This window comes from Oncorhynchus nerka, linkage group LG24 (genome assembly GCF_034236695.1).
Source record: "Oncorhynchus nerka isolate Pitt River linkage group LG24, Oner_Uvic_2.0, whole genome shotgun sequence".
NCBI classification, from domain to species: Eukaryota; Metazoa; Chordata; class Actinopteri; order Salmoniformes; family Salmonidae; genus Oncorhynchus; species Oncorhynchus nerka.
Window position 1 is genome coordinate 33466608 of NC_088419.1, and position 22526 is coordinate 33489133.

The 22526-nt window shown below is 45.6% G+C and overlaps 1 protein-coding gene across 1 annotated transcript in view; it reads left to right on the forward strand.

Moving 5' to 3' along the window:
• The window catches only part of btbd7 (BTB (POZ) domain containing 7), a 114666-nt gene that overhangs the window by 84959 nt on the left and 7181 nt on the right, over window positions 1-22526 (forward strand). Inside the window, exons 4-10 of the mRNA XM_029631604.2 lie at window positions 10015-10223; window positions 13155-13230; window positions 14454-14614; window positions 16123-16266; window positions 16535-16724; window positions 19003-19181; window positions 22036-22479. Of these exons, the coding sequence (XP_029487464.1) occupies window positions 10015-10223; window positions 13155-13230; window positions 14454-14614; window positions 16123-16266; window positions 16535-16724; window positions 19003-19181; window positions 22036-22479 (1403 nt within the window). The remainder of the gene's footprint in view (window positions 1-10014; window positions 10224-13154; window positions 13231-14453; window positions 14615-16122; window positions 16267-16534; window positions 16725-19002; window positions 19182-22035; window positions 22480-22526) is intronic.

The window sequence follows — 22526 nt, forward strand, 5'->3', positions numbered from 1 at the left end:
GTAGCGAAATGCTTGTGCTTCTAGTTCCGACAATGCAGAAATAACCAACGAGTAATCTAACTTAACAACTTCACAACAACTACCTTATACACACAAGTGTAAAGGGATGAAGAATATGTACATAAAAATATATGAATGAGTGATGGTACAGAACGGCATAGGCAAGATGCAGTAGATGGTATAGAGTACAGTATATACATATGAACAGGGCTCCGGGCAGCCGAGCGGAAATGGAGGAAAACTCGCCTCCCTGCGGACCTGACATCCTTTCACTCCCTCCTCTCTACATTTTCCTCTTCTCTCTCTGCTGCTAAAGCCACTTTCTACCACTCTAAATTCCAAGCATCTGCCTCTAACCCTAGGAAGCTCTTTGCAACCTTCTCCTCCCTCCTGAATCCTCCTCCACCTCCCCCCCCCCTCCTCCCTCTCTGCAGATGACTTCGTCAACCATTTTGAAAAGAAGGTCGACGACATCCGATCCTCGTTTGCTAAGTCAAACGACACCGCTGGTTCTGCTCACACTGCCCTACCCTGTGCTCTGACCTCTTTCTCCCCTCTCTCTCCAGATGAAATCTCGCGTCTTGTGACGGCCGGCCGCCCAACAACCTGCCCGCTTGACCCTATCCCCTCCTCTCTTCTCCAGACCATTTCCGGAGACCTTCTCCCTTACCTCACCTCGCTCATCAACTCATCCCTGACCGCTGGCTACGTCCCTTCCGTCTTCAAGAGAGCGAGAGTTGCACCCCTTCTGAAAAAACCTACACTCGATCCCGCCGATGTCAACAACTACAGACCAGTATCCCTTCTTTCTTTTCTCTCCAAAACTCTTGAACGTGCCGTCCTTGGCCAGCTCTCCCGCTATCTCTCTCAGAATGACCTTGATCCAAATCAGTCAGGTTTCAAGACTAGTCATTCAACTGAGACTGCTCTTCTCTGTATCACGGAGGCGCTCCGCACTGCTAAAGCTAACTCTCTCTCCTCTGCTCTCATCCTTCTAGACCTATCGGCTGCCTTCGATACTGTGAACCATCAGATCCTCCTCTCCACCCTCTCCGAGTTGGGCATCTCCGGCGCGGCCCACGCTTGGATTGCGTCCTACCTGACAGGTCGCTCCTACCAGGTGGCGTGGCGAGAATCTGTCTCCTCACCACGCGCTCTCACCACTGGCGTCCCCCAGGGCTCTGTTCTAGGCCCTCTCCTATTCTCGCTATACACCAAGTCACTTGGCTCTGTCATAACCTCACGTGGTCTCTCCTATCATTGCTATGCAGACGACACGCAATTAATCTTCTCCTTTCCCCCTTCTGATGACCAGGTGGCGAATCGCATCTCTGCATGTCTGGCAGACATATCAGTGTGGATGACGGATCACCACCTCAAGCTGAACCTCGGCAAGACGGAGCTGCTCTTCCTCCCGGGGAAGGACTGCCCGTTCCATGATCTCGCCATCACGGTTGACAACTCCACTGTGTCCTCCTCCCAGAGCGCTAAGAACCTTGGCGTGATCCTGGACAACACCCTGTCGTTCTCAACTAACATCAAGGCGGTGGCCCGTTCCTGTAGGTTCATGCTCTACAACATCCGCAGAGTACGACCCTGCCTCACACAGGAAGCGGCGCAGGTCCTAATCCAGGCACTTGTCATCTCCCGTCTGGATTACTGCAACTCGCTGTTGGCTGGGCTCCCTGCCTGTGCCATTAAACCCCTACAACTCATCCAGAACGCCGCAGCCCGTCTGGTGTTCAACCTTCCCAAGTTCTCTCACGTCACCCCGCTCCTCCGCTCTCTCCACTGGCTTCCAGTTGAAGCTCGCATCCGCTACAAGACCATGGTGCTTGCCTACGGAGCTGTGAGGGGAACGGCACCTCAGTACCTCCAGGCTCTGATCAGGCCCTACACCCAAACAAGGGCACTGCGTTCATCCACTTCTGGCCTGCTCGCCTCCCTACCACTGAGGAAGTACAGTTCCCGCTCAGCCCAGTCAAAACTGTTCGCTGCTCTGGCCCCCCAATGGTGGAACAAACTCCCTCACGACGCCAGGACAGCGGAGTCAATCACCACCTTCCGGAGACACCTGAAACCCCACCTCTTTAAGGAATACCTAGGATAGGATAAAGTAATCCCTCTCATCCCCCCCCCCCTTAAAAGATTTAGATGCACTACTGTTCCACTGGATGTCATAAGGTGAATGCACCAATTTGTAAGTCGCTCTGCATAAGAGCGTCTGCTAAATTACTTAAATGTAAATGTAAATATGAGATGAGTAATGGAGGGTATGTAAACATTATATTAAGTGGCAATGTTTAAAGTGGCTAGTGATATATTTTTACATTTTTGTTGGCAGCAGCCACTCAATGTTAGTGGTGGCTGTTCAACAGTCTGATTGATGGCCTTGAGATAGAAGCTGTTTTTCAGTCTCTCGGTCCCTGCTTTGATGCACCTGTACTGACCTCGCCTTCTGGATGATAGCGGGGTGAACAGGCAGTGGCTCGGGTGGTTGTTGTCCTTGATGATCTTTATGGCCTTCCTGTGACATCAGGTGGTGTAGGTGACCTGGAAGGCAGGTAGTTTGCCCCCGGTGATGGGTTGTGCAGACCTCACTACCCTCTGGAGAGCCTTACGGTTGTGGGCGGAGCAGTTGCCGCACCAGGCGGTGATACAGCCCGACAGGATGCTCTCGATTGTGCATCTGTAAAGGTTTGTGAGTGTTTTAGGTGACAAGCTGAATTTATTCAGCCTCCTGAGGTTGAAGAGGCGCTGCTGTGCCTTCTTCACCACACTGTCTGTGTGGGTGGACCAATTCATTTTGTCCGTGATGTGTACGCCGAGGAACTTAACTGGATAGGGGGGTGCTCCCTCTGCTGTTTCCTGAAGTCCACGATCATCTCCTTTGTTTTGTTGACGTTGAGTGTGAGGTTATTTTCCTGACACCACACTCCGAGGGCCCTCACCTTCTCCCTGTAGACCGTCTCGTCGTTGTTGGTAATCAAGCCTACCACTGTAGTGTCGTCCGCAAACTTGATGATTGAGTTGGAGGCGTGGATGGCCACGCAGTCGTGGGTGAACAAGTAGTACAGGAGAGGGCTCAGAACTCACCCTTGTGGGGCCCCAGTGTTGAGGATCAGCGAGGTGGAGATGTTGTTACCTACCTTCACCACCTGGGGGAGGCCCGTCAGGAAGTCAAGTAGCCAGTTGCACAGGGAGGGGTCTCAAGCTTGATGATGAGTTTGGAGGGTACTATGGCGTTAAATGCTGAGCTGTAGTTGATGAACAGCATTCTCACAGGTATTCCTCTTGTCCATATGGGTTAGGGCAGTGTGGTTGCAATTGCGTCATCTGTGGACCTATTGGGGCGGTAAGCAAATTGGAGTGGGTCTAGGGTGTCAGGTAGGGTGGAGGTGAAATGGTCCTTGACTAGTCTCTCAAAGCACTTCATGATGACGAAAGTGAGTGCTACGGGGGCGATAGTTGTTTAGCTCAGTTACCTTAACTTCCCTGGGAACAGGAACAATGGTGGCCCTCTTGAAGCATGTGGGGACAGCAGACTGGGATAGGGATTGATTGAATATGTCCGTAAACACACCAGCCAGCTGGTCTGCGTATGCTCTGAGGACGCTGTCTGGGCCTGCAGTCTTGCGAGGGTTAACACGTTTAAATGTTTTACTCTCGTCGACTGCAGTGAAGGAGAGTCCACAGGTTTCGGTAGCGGGCCGTGTCAGTGGCACTGTTTTGTCCTCAAAGCGAGCAAAGAAGTTGTTTAGTCTGTCTGGGAGGGAGCAAGACATCCTGGTCCGCGACCGGGCTGGTTTTCTTTTTGTAATCCGTGATTGACTGTAGACCCTGCCACATACCTCTTGTGTCTGAGCCGTTGAATTGCTACTCTACTTTGTGTCTCTACTGACGCTTAGCTTGTTTGATTGCCTTGCGGAGGGAATAGCTACACCGTTTGTATTCGGTCATGTTTCCGGTCACCTTGCCCAGGTTAAAAGCAGTGGTTCTCGCTTTCAATTTCACGCGAATGCTGCCATCAATCCACGGTGTCTGGTTTGGGACTGTTTTAATAGTTGCTGTGGGTACAACATCGCTGATGCACTTGCTAATGAACTCTCTCACGTAATTATTGGCGGAGAATCACGTCATAATTTCCGATATACTGTAGGCCTACCGTAGGCGACATGAGTCTCACTAGTGATGAGTAATGTGGTGCCAAAAGTGGTGCAGGTCTTATTTATTTAAAGAGCATATTGAAGTAAGAAGCAATAGCCTACAACTATTTTAGCACTGTTTTCCACTGCTCTGAGACAAGCATGGGGACTGGTCTTGATACATCAATGAGATTTTTATTTTCACTGAATCTCAGTTTGGGTGTAGAAATGTTATGCTCTAAGTGTAACCTTTATTTAACTAGACAGGTCAGTTAAGAACACATTTTTATTTACAAGGACAGCCTACTCCTTAATCCCTGTCGGGGAATTGAACCCCGGTCTCCCACGTGCCCGCACGACACAGGGATAGTTTAGCTAAATAGCCCAATACTGTTCTCCCGATCGTCACGTTGTACATTACCGTATTTTCCGTTCCATCCTGACGGAACCCGAGGGTTTTTAGTTTTTTCTTGGAATAGAAACACCATAATATTAATTAAGCAAGTACCAGTCAAGTTTGGACACACCTTCTCAGGGTTTTTCTTTATTTGTACTATTTTCTACATTGTAGAATAATAGTGAAGACTTCACAACTATGAAATAACAGACATGGAATCAGTTAAGAGCAAATTCAAACTTACAAGGACAGCCTACTCCTTCCTCCCCGTCGGGGAATTGAACCCCAGTCTCCCGTGTGCCTACATTCTCCAGTACAGCCACTATTGAAAGCTATCAAATGCTTCTCAAAGTTGCCCTCTGGTGGTCAAACTAGCACTAACTAGCATTAATGGTACCAGTGGTTCACACTTAGCGTGCCATAGAATTCTAGCGTGCCATTCAATTCTACAGCATCATGCAAGCTGTGCTGCAGTACAACGTTAAAGGACAAACTTTTAAAGGACGAACCACTGTAGACAGGTGTGTGCCTTTACAAATCTTGTCCAATCAATTGAATTTACCACAGGTGGACTCCAGTCAAGTTGTAGAAACATCTGAAGGATGATCAATGGAAAGAGTATGGACCTGAGCTCAACTTCGAGTCTCATAGCAAAGGGTTTGAATACTTATGTAAATAAGGTGTTTTTGTTTATTTTTAATACAAAAAAATTGAATACAAAAATAAAATGTTTTGCTTTGTCACCTTGGGGTATTGTGTGTAGATTGATGAGGAAAACAATTGAATCCATTCTAGAATAAGTTTGTAAAATAACAATGTGGAAACTCAAGGTGTCTGAATACTTTCAAATGCACTGTACACTCACTACATGACCAAAAGTATGTGGACACCTGTTCGTTGAATACCTCATTCCAATGTCATGGTCATTAATATGGAGTTGGTCTCCCCTTTGCTGCTGTGACAGCTTCCACACTTCTGGGAAAGCTTTTCACTAGATGTTGGAACATTGCTGTGGGGACTTTCTTCAGTTCAGCCACAAGCATTAGAGAGGTCAGGTACTGATGTTGGGCGATTAGGCCTGGCTCGCAGTCAGTGTTCCAATTCATCCCAAAGGTTGTCGATGGGGTTAAGGTCAGGGCTCTATGCAGGCCAGTCAAGTTATTACACACCGATCCCGACAAACCATTTCTGTATGGACCTCGCTTTGTGCACGGGGGCATTGTCATGCTTAAACGGGAAAGGGTCTTCCCCAAACTGTTGCCACAAAATTGGAAGTGCAGAATCATCTAGAATGTCATTTGTATGCTGTAGCGTTAAGATTTCCCCCCACTGGAACTAAGGGGCCTAGCCCAAACCATGAGAAACAGCCCCAGACCAATATTCCTCCTTCACCAAACTTTACAGTTGTCAATATGCATTCGAGCAGGTAGCGTTCTCCTGGCATCTGCCAAACCCATTTTTGTCCATCGGACTGCCAGATGGTTTCCACTGCTCCAGATTACAATGGCGGCGAGCTTTACAACAGTCCAGCTGACGCTTGGCATTGAGCATGGTGATCTTAGGCTTATGCTGCTGCTCAGTAATGGAAACCCATTTCATGAAGCTCCCGACGAACAGTTCTTCTACTGACCTTGCTACCAGGGGTAGTTTGGAACTAGATAGTGAGTGTTGAAACTGAGGACAGGCGATTTTACCGGGGCAGCTTTAGCAGGTCTATATTAGTAGGCTATATGTAAAGACCAGGTTAAATTGTGAATAGTCTGATGGGTGAGAATGTTATCAAGCGCTTGTCAAATTGTGAACGAGAGACTGAAGTGTGTGCAGCCTGCGCAAGAATCTCAGCAGAGCATGCCTTTCATGCAGCCTTAGTCTATATGTTTTGAGTTCTTAATACATTCTAAGGTTTGTATCACAACTAAAGTTGCATAAATAACTCAAAATTAAGGATGTAGGAGGACCTGTTTCAAATGATAATTTTGTTAACCACTCAATACAGAATAGCCGCAGTTGTCATTTTCATCTATTTACACTGACTGACCACAGGTGAAAAATGAAAACCTTATTGCCTTGTGATTGAAAAAGGTTTTCCCGGGAAGTTATGAATGTTTCAACATGTCAGTGTTGACGCTTTGAGCTTGCATAATAAGGGCAGGATACACCGTTTTGGCTCTATCAACAGCTGTTATAAATCTGGAATACACAGCTTGAAGTGAGACCAGTTAATTTGCTCCGTCATGCTGATGAAAACGAAGGAGTGAACATAATGAGATTAACAGCATATATGTTCTACACGCCTCGGAGGTGTGTGTGTGTGTGTGTGTGTGTGTGTGTCTAAGAGACAGGGAGACTTCTTGTGCGAGTCACCATCAGACCCCATCGTGTATCTTTCCTTCTAATCTCTACCTTGAAATCAGGCTGTAGTCACAGTTCAGTTGGTTGACGCCCGCAATAATCTTTTGGTACATCTTCAATTCCTATCATAAACACTGCAGGGGCCAGGGGTGTTGCTGCTGCTGCTTCACATTTCAGGCCTCAGTTTCTGGTGAGCAAAAGGTGTTTTCAAAGCCATGGAACCATTTTCAAATGGAGAAAACAAAACCGGTAACCATCACTGAAATGTGAATAGTTCCCAAATGTGAATAGTTGGTGTATACAGTACATGTAGTATTTTTGTGAAGTCCTGGCTACCCAATTATTTTTTCCATACTGGGACAATTAAGTTATGGAATTGAAGACTTCTCAGGTCCAGTTGTTCCAGGTCATCTGAGTTCATCTATAATCAAACAATACACAGGCTCTTCACTGCTGAAATACTCCGTTTGAGGTTGGATGAACTGGACTACAGGCCACTGTATTAGAAACCCAAGCTAGTGCTCCTCATCCACAGCCCTCCCCAGGAGAGCAGAGAAGCGTAAGCCAGCTTTCTGCGGGGCGCTCCACAACCCCATCACTAAAGTGACATTTTCATTTAGGTCTCTGATATCAGCAATATGGCTTAGCGTTTTACTGCCTCAACGCCGCATGCGCTCGTTGCTCCCCCGTCCCTTTATAAACAAAGAAAGAGCTAAATAAAAACTCCCCAACATAATTTATTTGTTTTACAGTTGCGTGATTTTTTCTTCTTCTGGCCTGCAGTGATATATGACAAGAATAAAGTTTAAGTATTGATCCAGCAGCCATGATAGTAGTGGGTGTCTGTTTGGAGAGGAGTGGGAGAAAAATACTGATTTTCGTTTTTAAGAATAGAGCCACAAGCTTGTTTAGGAATGATTTTCAGTGTAAAAAAAACTGGTAATGTACAGTTGCCCTTTAGTTAAGGAGTGATATAGAAAATCTGTGACATTTCTTAGGGTAACATTTAAGGAGTTGCAAAGTACTGATACTTTAATTAACCTTATAGGAACTTTGTGTAACTTAAAAGGGCTAATAATGCAATGTATCAGGCAGCAGTGGACCTGCAGTGGATTATTCCATTAATATCTCAGTAATAACAAGAAGTAGGGCGTTCACTCACTGCTCTAGAATGTAGTGAAATACCGGTAAATTCAAGAGGGTGCTACTAAATTGTCTAAACATAGGCTAAAGAAAACTGTCATTATTATTCACACAATTCATTATTAGATTGTTCTCTACAATATTATAACCTTAATATGCTTGTACTTAACAGTATTACATAAGAACGTTCGTTTGTTGTGACCGTTAATTTTTAATGCACAGCTTGGTTGTTTCTCTTCCATGTTTCTGCGTTGGGAGGTGGTAACGTTTGGAGACGTTTTTGTGCTTTGAATCAAAATAAACTTGATACCATCTCCATATCCGTGGCTTTCTATTCCTCTAAGCCCGGTCAGTCAACATTGACAAGGGCTGTTTCTATGGTGATTTAAAGAGGGGTTCTTGTTTTTTCAACTGTCACTATGCACCTGCAAAAAAGATAGCTCAGATGTGCGAATGCCTTTTTGAATGTTGATTTAAAAGGGAAAAACTCAGAAATACACCATCTCTATTGAATGAACATATTTTCATAAACATTTAATGAAATCAATTTATGGGTGAACACCCTACAATAAGTGCTAGGAGCACACTAGAAACTCTAGAGCAAGTGTGTGGAACGGCAAAGAGCGCTGACCTTGCATGACTTATGTCATACCCAGCCTCGGGGCCAGCTCGCTGAGCTGACATTTAAGAACAGTGTGGTCCCACCACATCAGCAACACCAGAGTGCACAGCCACGAGCGTGTCAGCAGCCAAACAGGTTGTGTCCAAGTCTACAGACTAAGCTAACGAGACCAGCATGTTTGCATGATCAACTAGCATTTGCGCTAACGCACCGCAGGACCTAGTCACCAAGGAGACATGCTAGTTTGCTAATCGCCACCACAGATCTCAGTAGGACTGTCAGACAGATTTTTAGCAACAGTGAACATTAGACTAATGGTTCAATTGGCTTAAATAGCATACAGCTCTGAGCAACCTCCTAGATCACCAAGAAGTCAGTTGATGTGTGACTGATTTGTGGTGTCCTACGCATGCCACAGAGCTTTATGAGCTCTGTCAGTCTCTCTGAAATGATATGTGACGCATGGCTCAATGTGTGTAACACCTTAGATGTTGACAGAAAATGGTCTGGGTCGTGTTCATTTGGCACCTGATGGAACAAAACGAACTGGAACAGGGAGGGACTATCTTGACTTGTCCAATAAGAAACACACACTTTAACTTTCCATTGCAAAGCGTTTAAAAAAGTTTGCCATTGTCTGTTTTTTTTATTTACGGTGTTAGATGAACTGCAAAAATGACTTGTATACACACCCGTACGTACACCTTGACACAAAGGTTACTAAACAAAGTCAGGGTGGAAAGAGAGATGAGGGATGGTGTTGGAGAGGAAAAAAACAAGACTTTTTTGAACTAACACCCTTCCTAGCTCTGACTTTGTTGAAAACTCATTTGACGAAAAATGTACTGACTGACTGATGTGGATGTCCCACCTAGCTATCTTAAGATGAACACACTAACTGCTAATAAGAGCTTCTGCAAAATGTTTGAGAACTAGTAACTTTCAGATTATATTCTGAGATTGATTGATTGCTTTGTGTGTGGAACACTACTACCCTACAGCAGTGTGTGCAATCGAGTGAATTATTAATTGATCCCCACTGTACCATTTAATTCTTCTCAGATATACATTCCTATCAATATTTATAATGTCGTTATTATGTGTATGTATTTTTGGTCCCACTGTAACTCAATTCCTTTTTCTTTCTCTCACTCTCGTGATAACATTTGCAGTACTCAATGTTATATATGACAGTCTTTGTATTATATTCATTTCAGTTACCAGACGATTTTATTCAGTTCAGGGACAGTGACGTGTAGTACTAAGATATTGCAGTCATGGAAAGCAAAACCTTAAAAATATTACAATTTTGCCCCTTTATGTCCTCATAAACCCACCTGTCCCTTTGTCTCCAGGTTGCGAGGACATTGTGGTGGAGAGCATCTCTCTGGACAAGTTGGTGCCCATCCTGAAGTGGAGCTCGCAGCCCTACGGCTCAAAGTGGGTCCACCGGCAGGCCATGCACTTCCTGTGTGAGGAGTTCAGCCAGGTCATGACCTCTGACGTGCTCTACGAACTGGGCAAGGAACACCTGGTGGCTGCCATCCAGTCAGACTATTTGCAGGTGAGAGGCAGGCAGATGCATGCACTCACTCACTCGCTTTGTCTAGCGTTAGTAGGCCAGTTTAGGATGCATCATGTCATATATTGTTAGCATAGTGGCTAAGTGTGCCACGTTATCTCATGGGAAAGCTAGCAAATAGCACGTTCGAGAAAGAGTTTAAACAAGTGTTCATAAGTATAGACCTTGGAATTTTGAGAAGAACAGGAAAATAAGCAATAAACAAAATGCACTTTTATTTTTACCAGTGTTGGTTGAATCCGATGGTCTTGCAGGAGATACTGTGGTCCCTGTTCCAGACTGTTGCCACCAAATGCTATGGATATATTCAGCCAAAAAAGGAATTCTACAAAGGGAAAATGGTAGTGTCATATGTGAAATCCATTTGACAATAAATACAAAGGCTAGGATGTTAGCATTATACAATCTTCAAACGCATGAAAAGGCACTTTAACTCAGGCATGCACAACACAATGAAAAATAAACTCTCAAACATACTGTATTGACATTATATCTGAAAAGTCGGTTTTCGTAACCTAATACATCCGATAATAAAACGGCTAAATGAACATGACACGAGCTGATTTAAAAGTAAAAGGCTTTGGAAATAAAAAGCTTGCGGTACGCTCAGGGCTCGGTTGGCATTTCAGCGATACGCTTGTTTTTCTTAAGTCTTCGGAAATATAACAGGAATTTCGCATTAATAAGAAAAGCATATACTTTAAATATGAAAATACTACATATGTCTCAAAATCAATATCCATCTTACCTCCATATTGTATAATGTCCTCCGGATTCGAGAAGAACGATGACGAGTTCAACGGTGAGCCTTAATTCTAGCACAGCATCCAGCCTAGCTGACTCATATTTTTGGGCGTTCCTTTTTGCACCACTTTTTTTTTCTCTGGCCTCCATTGATTTAGTTACCCTAATCTTGGCCGTCCTACAAGGGTAAAAAGTCCTGTAGCTTTTTAACGGAATATGATAAAGATAAAGATATGAGGTTTAGACCATTGGTTTTCTTAGAGGAGTATCTACACGATTGACGATTAACATTTTTTACCCCTTGGTCAAAAGATGCGTTTTTGATTGGACACCCTAACTAGACTGGAGTGAGAAACTGGTGCTTTGTTTACAAGCTAACGCCATGTTCGAGGATCCTGTATCCACTCTCATGTAAACAGACCTTTTTTTCTGATTCAAACTTTTAATGACACGGCGGAAAGGTCATTATCAGAGAGGAGACGGGTATGGTGAGTTGGCAGGAGAGGCGGTGTGCCCAGAGGGTAATTGGGGAGTTGGTGGAATTGGCATGGTCCTTCAGAACACTCACTTCCTCCCTTCCAACACCCCCTTTTCTCTCGCTCGCTCTTCTCCCTCTTCTCCCTCTTATCTCTTACTAGTGCCAGTGTATCATGATTGAGCTCGTGTCTGTGGTGACCATTACACTCTGTATTATACTGTAGGTGTTTAGGGCTTAACGAGTATCTGACGGGCTTCTGCTTCATTGCTGGGAAATATATATGCTTTTGAGCTCTTTGGAAATAGACTGGATATGAGGGGGGATTTGCTTGTAGAAGTTGATGATGATAGATGATATTAGGACTGGTTAGTGGTCATGTGCTGTTAGACAAGGCTGTTTTATGAGGGCTCTTTGTGGCATACAAATAGGCTAACTGTTTGAAGACCAGACCACTTTATGAGGACCTTGGGTGGCATTTCAGTCTTCTAAACGCACACAAGCAGAGTGCCAAGTAACCGCAATGCAACACATTTCCACATTCCCACATTCACAGACGAGAAGTTTTGAGATGTAGGCTAGCTTACAGAAAGCTCTGCAGGTAGTGCCGTGTTTTTGAGTGCGCTGCGAGCCTGGGTGCTTTTAGAGGATAATGTCAAGTCACCCTTGGAAGACTAGGCTGTTCGTGTGAAGAAGATTAAGCTGGGGTGTATTTATTAGTACACACCTGACCGTAGCAAACCTTGACCAAGCACTTTTCAACAAAAATGTGAGTTTCTATTGGACAAATTAGGGTAGGTACCTCCCCGTTTCGTCCCGTTTGCTTCCGCTTGGTTCCTAGTGAATACACCCCAGGCTGTGTAGGGACCTTTCAGGCCTCGGAGCAGCATCCTTGACTGGTGCTGGGAGAGCTTCCGGCATCTAACATCGTCAAATCCCCAGCCCAAACGGTCTATGATGAGCAGATTAGTGTCCGCCACAGGGGTTCCTGGCTGAGTGTTACATTCAAACACATGCAGGAGAAGAATCTCAAGCATACACGAAGACACACACACGCACAGAGGAATGCATATGCGCAGAGACGCACACTGGCAAGTATTCATAGTAAGGCATTACACGTTTTCTGAGACATGCACACACACAGGCTAGTTTACACTTTAATTCTCTCACTTTCACACATGACAAAAAAACACATGCATAAGCTCATAGTACATAAATACACATGCACGGCACACACGGTGCATGCCAACGCACAGCAATGGTTTGGACAATTATCTGCCTGGAGGTCAAAGTCATGCCATCAAAGGCAAACCCTGTGCCCTCTTTCACCCACATCAAAGCTGAAACGCTTCACTCAAAGCAGCAGACACGGGAGGACTGGACCTGGCATTCTGTATTTGTTTTTTAGTCCAGAATGAATGTATTTAATTTCCAAAGAGGATTTAGAACAAACACGGCGCTCATATCCTGGTAACTTTCCTGGTCTACAACGAGAGGTAGCTTGACGCTCATTCATTTTTCTACAGATCCAAAACACATGACATTACAGGTAGAGTTCAAGCGGACAAGACTTAGTGGGTCATCTTCCTTAACTTTGCCAATAAGAAACGTTTGTTTTCGTTGCAAAACGTTATGGTACGATGTGAATACACGCCTCATCTCCCATGGCTTCTAATTATTGTCTCGGTATACAGGCCAGCGAGCAGGACATCCTCAAGTACCTCATTAAGTGGGGAGAGCACCAGCTTATCAAGAGGATGGCCGACCGAGGTGAGAGACCCATTCCTCCCTCTTTCTCCCTCCCTCTCTTCTTCCCTCCCTCTCCATTTGGCCCTTCTCTCTCTTCTCCCCTCGCCTCCTTTGGAGTAGGTGGAAGATACCCACATCCACTGATACAGGCTCAGATATTGTTTCATTCCCCAAGCTGTAATGTTTACAGTTAGGTTTGAAGGTAAGGGTTTAATCTGATCCGAAGTCTGTAGTTACAGGGCAACTTCTGCAATCAAGCTCTTTCCTTCACTCTCCTTATTTCTCTACCCCTCTTTCTGTCTCTCACTCGCTCATTCTATACCTCTCTTTCTCTCGCACAAACACACACACACACACACACACACACACACACACACACCACCCCTGACAAACTGCTCTGGGCCAGTGATTTATGCTCTCATCCAGTTTAAGTGGAGTAATAACTAAGCCCAGGGGAGACTTGGCTGAGTAGGGCTGGACGGGACCTGACTCTGTCTAACCAGCCATAGTTTGCAGTCCAAATGGCACCCTATTCCCTACGTAGTGCACTACTTTTGACTAGAGCCTTATTGGTCCTGGTCAAATCTAGTGTACTACATAGGGAATCGGGTGCCATTTGGGACACAAACATAGTCAGATGAGCGTTTGGGCCAACCGGAGAACAGGGATGTCAGGCTTACTCCTTCTCTACACTTTAATTTGTCGTTCAAGATGAGCAGTCTATTTTGGGTGCAGCTAGGTATTTTGTTGAAGATTCTTCATTGGAAATTGAAAAACCATAGCTCTCTCCCAAAGGGGTTCTTCCTTGGCGTGGGAAACCAGTTACTCCAGATACACAAAAAATACAGCAGGACCGAACTCGAAAAGTAGTTTGAATCAGCTTATGTCATTTTCCAGTGTCTTAAATTACTTAGTTTGCATGGAGGGATGGATCATACACATATGTTTTGGCTTTTGTGAAGGTGTGTGTGTGTGTGTGTGTGTGTGTGTGTGTGTGTGTGTGTGTGTGTGAAAATATATACCGTACTGCAGGAGTAAGCAACCCAATTTAGCCGAGGTCCGGAACACAATTATTAATCAAGTAAGGCCAAATAGGTTAGGTGGCATTTTCCTGTGGCAAAAACGGCTACGCTGTGAACTAATGCACTGCAACGTTCTAAATAGTGGGAGCTTGGATACTGTACATCCCGATTGCATTGCGTGTGTGTCTTACTGTGTGTGTGTGTGTGTGTATCCCCCCTCAGAGCCCAACCTCCTAAGTGGCACGGCCCACAGTGTGAACAAGCGGGGGGTGAAGAGGAGAGACCTGGACCTGGAGGAGCTCAAGGAGATCCTGTCCCCTCTGCTGCCCTACGTCCGCACCGAACACATACTGCCCCCCCACAGCGAGGTCCTCTCTGACACAGTGAGTGTGTGTGAATGAGTGTGTGTGTCCGTACCGAACACATACTGCCCCCCCACAGCGAGGTCCTCTCTGACACAGTGAGTGTGTGTGAATGAGTGTGTGTGTCCGCACCGAACACATACTGCCCCCCCCCACAGCGAGGTCCTCTCTGACACAGTGAGTGTGTGTGAATGAGTGTGTGTGTCCGCACCGAACACATACTGCCCCCCCACAGCGAGGTCCTCTCTGACACAGTGAGTGTGTGTGAATGAGTGTGTGTGTCCGCACCGAACACATACTGCCCCCCCACAGCGAGGTCCTCTCTGACACAGTGAGTGTGTGTGAATGAGTGTGTGTGTGTCCGCACCGAACACATACTGCCCCCCCACAGCGAGGTCCTCTCTGACACAGTGAGTGTGTGTGAATGAGTGTGTGTGTGTCCACACCGAACACATACTGCCCCCCCACAGCGAGGTCCTCTCTGACACAGTCAGTGTGTGTGAAAGAGTGTGTGTGTGTGTCCGCACCGAACACATACTGCCCCCCCACAGCGAGGTCCTCTCTGACACAGTGAGTGTGTGTGAATGAGTGTGTGTGTCCGCACCGAACACATACTGCCCCCCCCCACAGCGAGGTCCTCTCTGACACAGTGAGTGTGTGTGAATGAGTGTGTGTGTCCGCACCGAACACATACTGCCCCCCCACAGCGAGGTCCTCTCTGACACAGTGAGTGTGTGTGAATGAGTGTGTGTGTGTCCACACCGAACACATACTGCCCCCCCACAGCGAGGTCCTCTCTGACACAGTCAGTGTGTGTGAAAGAGTGTGTGTGTGTGTCCGCACCGAACACATGCGGCCCCTCCAACAGCGAGGTCCTCTCCGACTCGGTGCAATGTCCTGATTCTCTGTGGTCATTCCATGGCACTTATCGCGAGAGTTGAACGTGTCCTGGTTAAAATTCCTAATCTAACCCCTCGTACATTCATAGCCACCTAATCATCCCCAGCTTTCAGTTGGTTCATTCATTTCCTTAATTCTCCCTACAACTCTTCCCTAACTCTGGTCACTATATAGGGAAGAGGGTGCCAATTTTGGACACAGCCGATGTGTTCTCAGTCAATGTACCTGGTCAAATAAGGGTTAATAAATAAATAAAGGTGTGTTTTCCCAGGCTAAAACAGTCATACCGGGGAAGACAGAATCTGTGGGGATCCTTATTATAATTTTTTCCATTGTAGATCATGTTATGCACTATATACTGTGTCTTGTTGCAGTGTTTGGTTTACGTTTAGGTAGCCTAATGCAGCAAGTATTTTTGTTGCCAAACTTTTTTCGATCTATGAAGCCAGCAGGATCAGTCTGGCTGTAGTGTATGTTGCATTCCTCCATTTAACTTGACTGCCCTCTCCTTCCTGCTTTCCTTCTCACTCTCCCTCTTTTCCCCACACCTCCTCTCTTTTTCTGCCTCCTCTCTCGCTCTTTTCTTCGCTCTCTCTCTCCCTCTCCCTTCACACTCTACCCCCTCCCAGATGAAGAGGGGTCTGATCAGCACCCCTCCCTCAGACATGCTGCCCACGTTGGAGGGTGGAAAGGCCAACTCTTGGCTGAGGCAAAAGAGTGCCGGCATCTACGTGCGACCTCGCCTCTTCTCGCCCTACGTGGAGGAGGCCAAGGTTGGGACAACACCACACAACAGAACCACTACATGCGCACACACACTGCTTGTACATCACAACATGAACAATGGTGGGCACCGTCACATCTAAGATACAAGGGGTGGATTGAAATTACCCATGCTATTGTCCATTATTGTCTATGAAGATTCATTACAATTCGCCCTCGGAATTGACTGAATTGAAACCTGAATTGACCCCAACCCTGTGTCTCACACACACACACACACATACATTCTAACCCCCCTGTTGTTGTACTGTCTGTCAGTCTGTGCTGGATGAGATAATGGTGGAGCAGACAGACCTGGTGCGCCTGCGCATGGTCCGCATGTCCAACGTGCCCGACACCCTTTACATGGTCAACAATGCTGTGCCCCAGTGCTGTCACATCATCAACCACCAGCAAATCGGTGGCAGCCAGACGACCCCACCCTCAGTGGTGGCCAATGAGATACCAGGTGGGTGGAGCTGCAAAGCTAGCTTTCTTCCAGCTTCCCAAAATGAAAATGATCAAAACATGGCTGTAGATTTATTTATTTTTGTCATTTTGTAGCTCTTATCCAGAGCGTCTAAGTCAGTTCTTCCTGAAAAGATGCTAATGCAATTGTAACAAGGAAGAAATGGTGTTGAGCAAGCTGCTATGACAAACTTGACTGAATAAATCCCGCCTCTACCAATTTGCAGTCTTCCTACAAACTCCAATGGTCGACATGAAACATGTAGGAGATCTCATGAAATTGTGGTGCACGTCAAAGTTGGCCCTTAAGTACTGATCTAAAGTCTGTGAGTTTTATTCCGTAGCATTTCAGTGTAGGTTTGGGAATGTTAAGGCGCCACTTCTACCCGTAAGTTAGTACTCTGTTATGGCTATTTCTCTTCAATACAAGATAAGAGAGAGACTTCCCCTCCATCTATCCTCATCCCTCCAACAAGTGATGAACCTCTTTGTTTTCTTATCTCATTGCCGATCCACTCAGTGCCCAGTGAAGAGGCGGTTATGCGTTGCATATATTGTTAATCTCCACCACGCTGCCCTGACAGTGCCTCAAGTTCTCAGTTAGCTCTTGATTTTCTGGGTTTGGAAAGGCATTCCTTTGCTCTCGCCTGCTGGCACCCTACTCCCTTTATAGTGCACAACTTTTGACCAGAGCCAATAGAGCAATTTATTAGGACTGTGTGGGTATATTCTTTTATGATCTCAGACGAGCAGTAGTTATTGCCATTATTGACAGAGATGGGACGACCTGCGAGATGACCCTTCACCCTTCGTCTCCCACTCTCTCTCCATCCCTCTCTCATCATCCCGCCCTCTCTTTTTCTCCTACAGTTTTCTCCCTTACCATAGAGAGATGACACACTCTTTCCCGCCTCCATCCCTTTATCTTTCTGCTTTTCTTTTGTCTGCCCTGCCTTTATTTTTTGTATGATTCCCCTTGGCCTCCACCATTGGCCTTGCTTTCACCTATCCTTCTCTCTCCCATTTCTCTCGCTCCTTCAGTCCTAGTGTTTCTATGCCACTTTGTTTACATACTCATCTCATATGTATATACTGTACTCGATACCATCTACTGTATCTTGCCTATGCTGCTCTGTACCACCACTCATTCATATATCCTTATGTACATATTCTTTATCCCCTTACACTGTGTATAGGACAGTAGTTTTGGAATTGTTAGTTAGATTACATGTTGGTTATTACTGCATTGTTGGAACTAGAAGCACAAGCATTTCGCTACTCTCGCATTAACATCTGCTAACCATGTGTATGTGACAAATACAATTTGATTTGATTTCTCTCTCTCACCCCCCATCCAATTAAATAACAGCGTTTCTAATTCCTCAGGGACTTAGTTCAGGAATGGCTAACCCAACAAATAGCAATGTTGGGAGATTTGGAAAGCCATAATCAATCAACAATGTAATAATAATCCTGGTCAAAATATTCATCTTGAATTTACAATCTGTAGATACTATGCGAAAAGAAAGGTTCAGAGTTTGTGTGAAACATCACAGTACATTTGAAAAAAATATGGCACATGGAAATCATAAGGGGGTGGTTTACGGAGATAGGTGGGATGGCCTGAGAGTAGCTGAGGGGTGGGGTTTACGGAGATAGGTGGGATGGCCTGAGAGTAGCTGAGGGGTGGGGTTAAGGAGATAGGTGGGATGGCCTGAGAGTAGCTGAGGGGTGGGGTTAAGGAGATAGGTGGGATGGCCTGAGAGTAGCTGAGGGGTGGGGTTAAGGAGATAGGTGGGATGGTCTGAGAGTAGCTGAGGGGTGGGATTAGAAGCTCATGATCAATAATAGTTAAGACTGAAAACACTATATAATATATACTAGATATGTTAGTACTATCTATCAGGATATAGTGTATATAAAATAACTATCTTTGCTATGTACAGTAACTACTGTGTAAAATTAGAATGTAACTTGTCCTCCGAAGACTTGATGATAAAGAAGAAAATAAATTCCCTCCGGGACCATTGAAAAGGCTAAATATTTCCATATCCTCTAGCACACACAATACATGCAATATTTACCATTATGTCATGATTTTATGTTTGAGTGGTCCCCAGCATGTAAAAGACTATCTAATTTTGTTATTCAATTATGTTTTAATTTCTATACAAATTCGAACCTATGGCAACACCATAGACGTGTGCCGGAGGCTGCGGGCATTACAGCTAGGCCAGCCAGGTCACTCAGTTATGTTTTTGTAATGAACTCGCTCTCAGTTCCCAGGCTGGCCGTGGTGAAGGAGATGATCCGGAGGCTGCAGGACCTGCGTCACACGGACCAGGTACAGCGTGCGTACGCCCTAAACTGCGGCGAAGGTGCCACGGTTAGCTATGAGCTGCAGATCCGCGTGCTCCGCGAGTTCGGCCTGCCGGACGCCGCCGCAGAACTGCTGCAGGTGAGATGCCAATCAATCTTTTTACATTTTTTTATAGATTTGTTACGTTTTATTGAACTTAGTAAAGCTGTAGGTTGGCACAAAGAGCTCAGATAAGTGCATATAAACAATCATCTTCAGCACAATTAAATGTTTTACTTTTCTTCAAAGATATTTCACCCGAATTTTGTTAACCTCTCTGGGATATGTGGGATGGTAGCGTCCCACTTGGCCAAAAGCCAGAGAAAATGCAGAGCGCCAAATTCAAATAAATTCCTATAAAAATCTAACTTTCATGAAATCACATGTAAGATACCAAATTAAAGCTACACGTGTTGTGAATCCAGCCAACATGTCAGATTTCAAAAAGGCTTTTCGGCGTAAGCAAACGATGCTATTATCTGAGCACCTCCATAAACAAAAGAGAGAAAACATATTTCAACCCTGCAGGTGCGACACAAAACGGAGAAATAAAATATAATTCATGCCTTACCTTTGACGAGCTTCTTCTGTTGGCACTCCAATATGTCCCATAAACATCACAAATGGTAATTTTGTTTGATTAATTCCGCCCATATATATCCAAAATGTCCATTTATTTGGCGCGTTTGATCCAGAAAACACCGGTTCCAACTTGCGCAACGTGACTATAAAATATCTCAAAAGTTACCTGTAAACTTTGCCAAAACATTTCAAACTACTTTTGTAATACAACTATGTTTAGGTGTTTTTCTTTGTTTTTTTGTTGAGGTATTTTTTAAAGTAAATAATCGATAAAATTTAAGACTGAAGGATCTGTGTTAAATACAGGAAGATAACAAACTGAAGCATGCTTTCTGGTCATGCGCCTCTATCAAACAGTACACATGAAGTGACCCTCGTTCAAGATGGCCGTACTTCTTCATTACACAAAGGAATAACCTCAACCAATTTCTAAAGACTGGTGACATCCAGTGGAAGCGGTAGGAAATGCAAGCAAGTCCCTTAGAAATCTGGATTCCCAATGAAAACCCATTGAAAAGAGAGTGACCTCAAAAAAAAAAATCGAATTGGTTTGTCCTCGGGGTTTCGCCTGCTACATAAGTTCTGTTATACTCAGACATGATTCAAACCGTTTTTGAAACTTCAGAGTGTTTTCTATCCAAATCTACTAATAATATGCTTTTCATCCAAAATTCCAAATGCTGCCCCCTATCCTAGAGAAGTTAACTGCATGATGCAGGTGATGCACGCGATCAGTCACCAGTTGCCGTGTTTGGAGCTCGCACAGGATAATGTACCTACTGCCGTCTATTTGAAATGTTATGGTAATTTGATTAATGCTCGCTGCCATTTCCTCGTGCAAACTTTCGCCCATAGTGTGAAAATTATATGATAGCGAACGGATTCTCAACTACTTCATCCGTCGACAGAAGTGCCTGTGACCATCCACAAAAAGAGATTTTGTACCAGTCTCCCTTTTTGGGTATATTCTAAGCATATTACCGATGCTTTGTAGTCCCCCATTTTGCCCTCAGAACAGCCTCAATTCATAGGGGCATGGACTCTACAAGGTGTCGAAAGGCTTTCACATGGAGGCTGGCACACAGTTATGTCATGTTGGCTGGATGTCCTTTGGGTGGTGGACCATTCTTGATACACATGGGAAACTGTAGAGAGTGAAAAACCCAGCAGCGTTGCAGTTCTTGACACACTTAAACCGGTATACCTAGCCACTACCACCATACCCTGTTCAAAGACACTTACATTTACATTTACATTTAAGTCATTTAGCAGACGCTCTTATCCAGAGCGACTTACAAATTGGTGCATTCACCTTATGACATCCAGTGGAACAGTAGTGCATCTAAATCTTTTAAGGGGGGGGTGAGAGGGATTACTTTATCCTATCCTAGGTATTCCTTAAAGAGGTGGGGTTTCAGGTGTCTCCGGAAGGTGGTGATTGACTCCGCTGTCCTGGCGTCGTGAGGGAGTTTGTTCCACCATTGGGGGGCCAGAGCAGCGAACAGTTTTGACTGGGCTGAGCGGGAACTGTACTTCCTCAGTGGTAGGGAGGCGAGCAGGCCAGAGGTGGATGAACGCAGTGCCCTTGTTTGGGTGTAGGGCCTGATCAGAGCCTGGAGGTACTGAGGTGCCGTTCCCCTCACATCTCCGTAGGCAAGCACCATGGTCTTGTTGCGGATGCGAGCTTCAACTGGAAGCCAGTGGAGATGTTTTGTCTTCACCCTCTGAATGGCACACATACACAATCCATGTCTCAATTGTCTCCCCTTCGTCTACACTGATTTGAAGACTTAACAAGTGACATTAATAAGGGAGCATAGCTTTCACCTGGTCAGTCTATATCATGGAAAGAACAGGTGTTCTTAATGTTTTGTACAATATGTCAAATAATAGGTCAAAAATAGGCTATATATCAATATCTAATGTCTAGGCAGTAATGGATTGGTCAACATCCTAAAGGATACGGTGAAGAGATGTTGTTTTCATGCCGTGTTCCTTTTTGTTTGGCTGTGTTTTTCATTTAATGCGCTGAAGGTCTCTGTCACCAGCGTGCCACTTTAATGACTAACGTCTCAGGAATTCTGGCAGGAGCTCATCAGGCATTTTGTCCCCCCTCATTACATTTTTATTTAGTTTTCCATTGAGTGGTGACTGGGCCAAAGTTAACTCCAACGTTGAACTGAGAGCAGAGGAAATAATGAAACATTTTTTGACTTCCCCCAGTTAGAATGACTCTTTTTTTTCTTACATAGCCGTAATGTAGCAGACTGCCTTTAAGACGAAGTACGTCTAGTTTCTTAAGTAGCTTTGGCAAGCTGTTCCTCTGCAATTTTGGACTAATTTGTTGTGTGCTGTACTCCACCCCTCATAGAACCCTCACAAGTTCTTCCCAGAGGAGCGCTTTGGCGACGAGAGCCCCGTCCTAGCGCTGCGCCAGCCGTCAGGTGGCAGCCGTAGTGGAGGGCGTTGCCGGGTCAACAGCAGCCCAGTTGTGGAGAGCATGTTCACCGATCTGGAGGCCATGGCGGGCTTCCACCCGCCGCTGCCCCCTCCCCCGCCACCTTATCACCCACCGGCCACGCCCACTCACAATGCCCAGCTCAAAGCCAGTGGGTGGAGGCCTGGCCGTGCCCCCAGCCAGCCCCCGTCACGCTCTTTCTCCTACCCCTGCAACCACAGTCTGCTCCACCACACAGCAAGCTCCTCCTCCAAGCATGGCAGCCCCGCCTATCCACCGGCGGCCAAGCCCCTGCCGCCAGACTGCACCAATCGCCAGGGCGGGGGGGTACGCACCCAGCATCAGGATAAACAAGGGGTGAGTAGAGGTCTACAGGACTTCAGAGCTGTAGTGTTCCCCTGAGA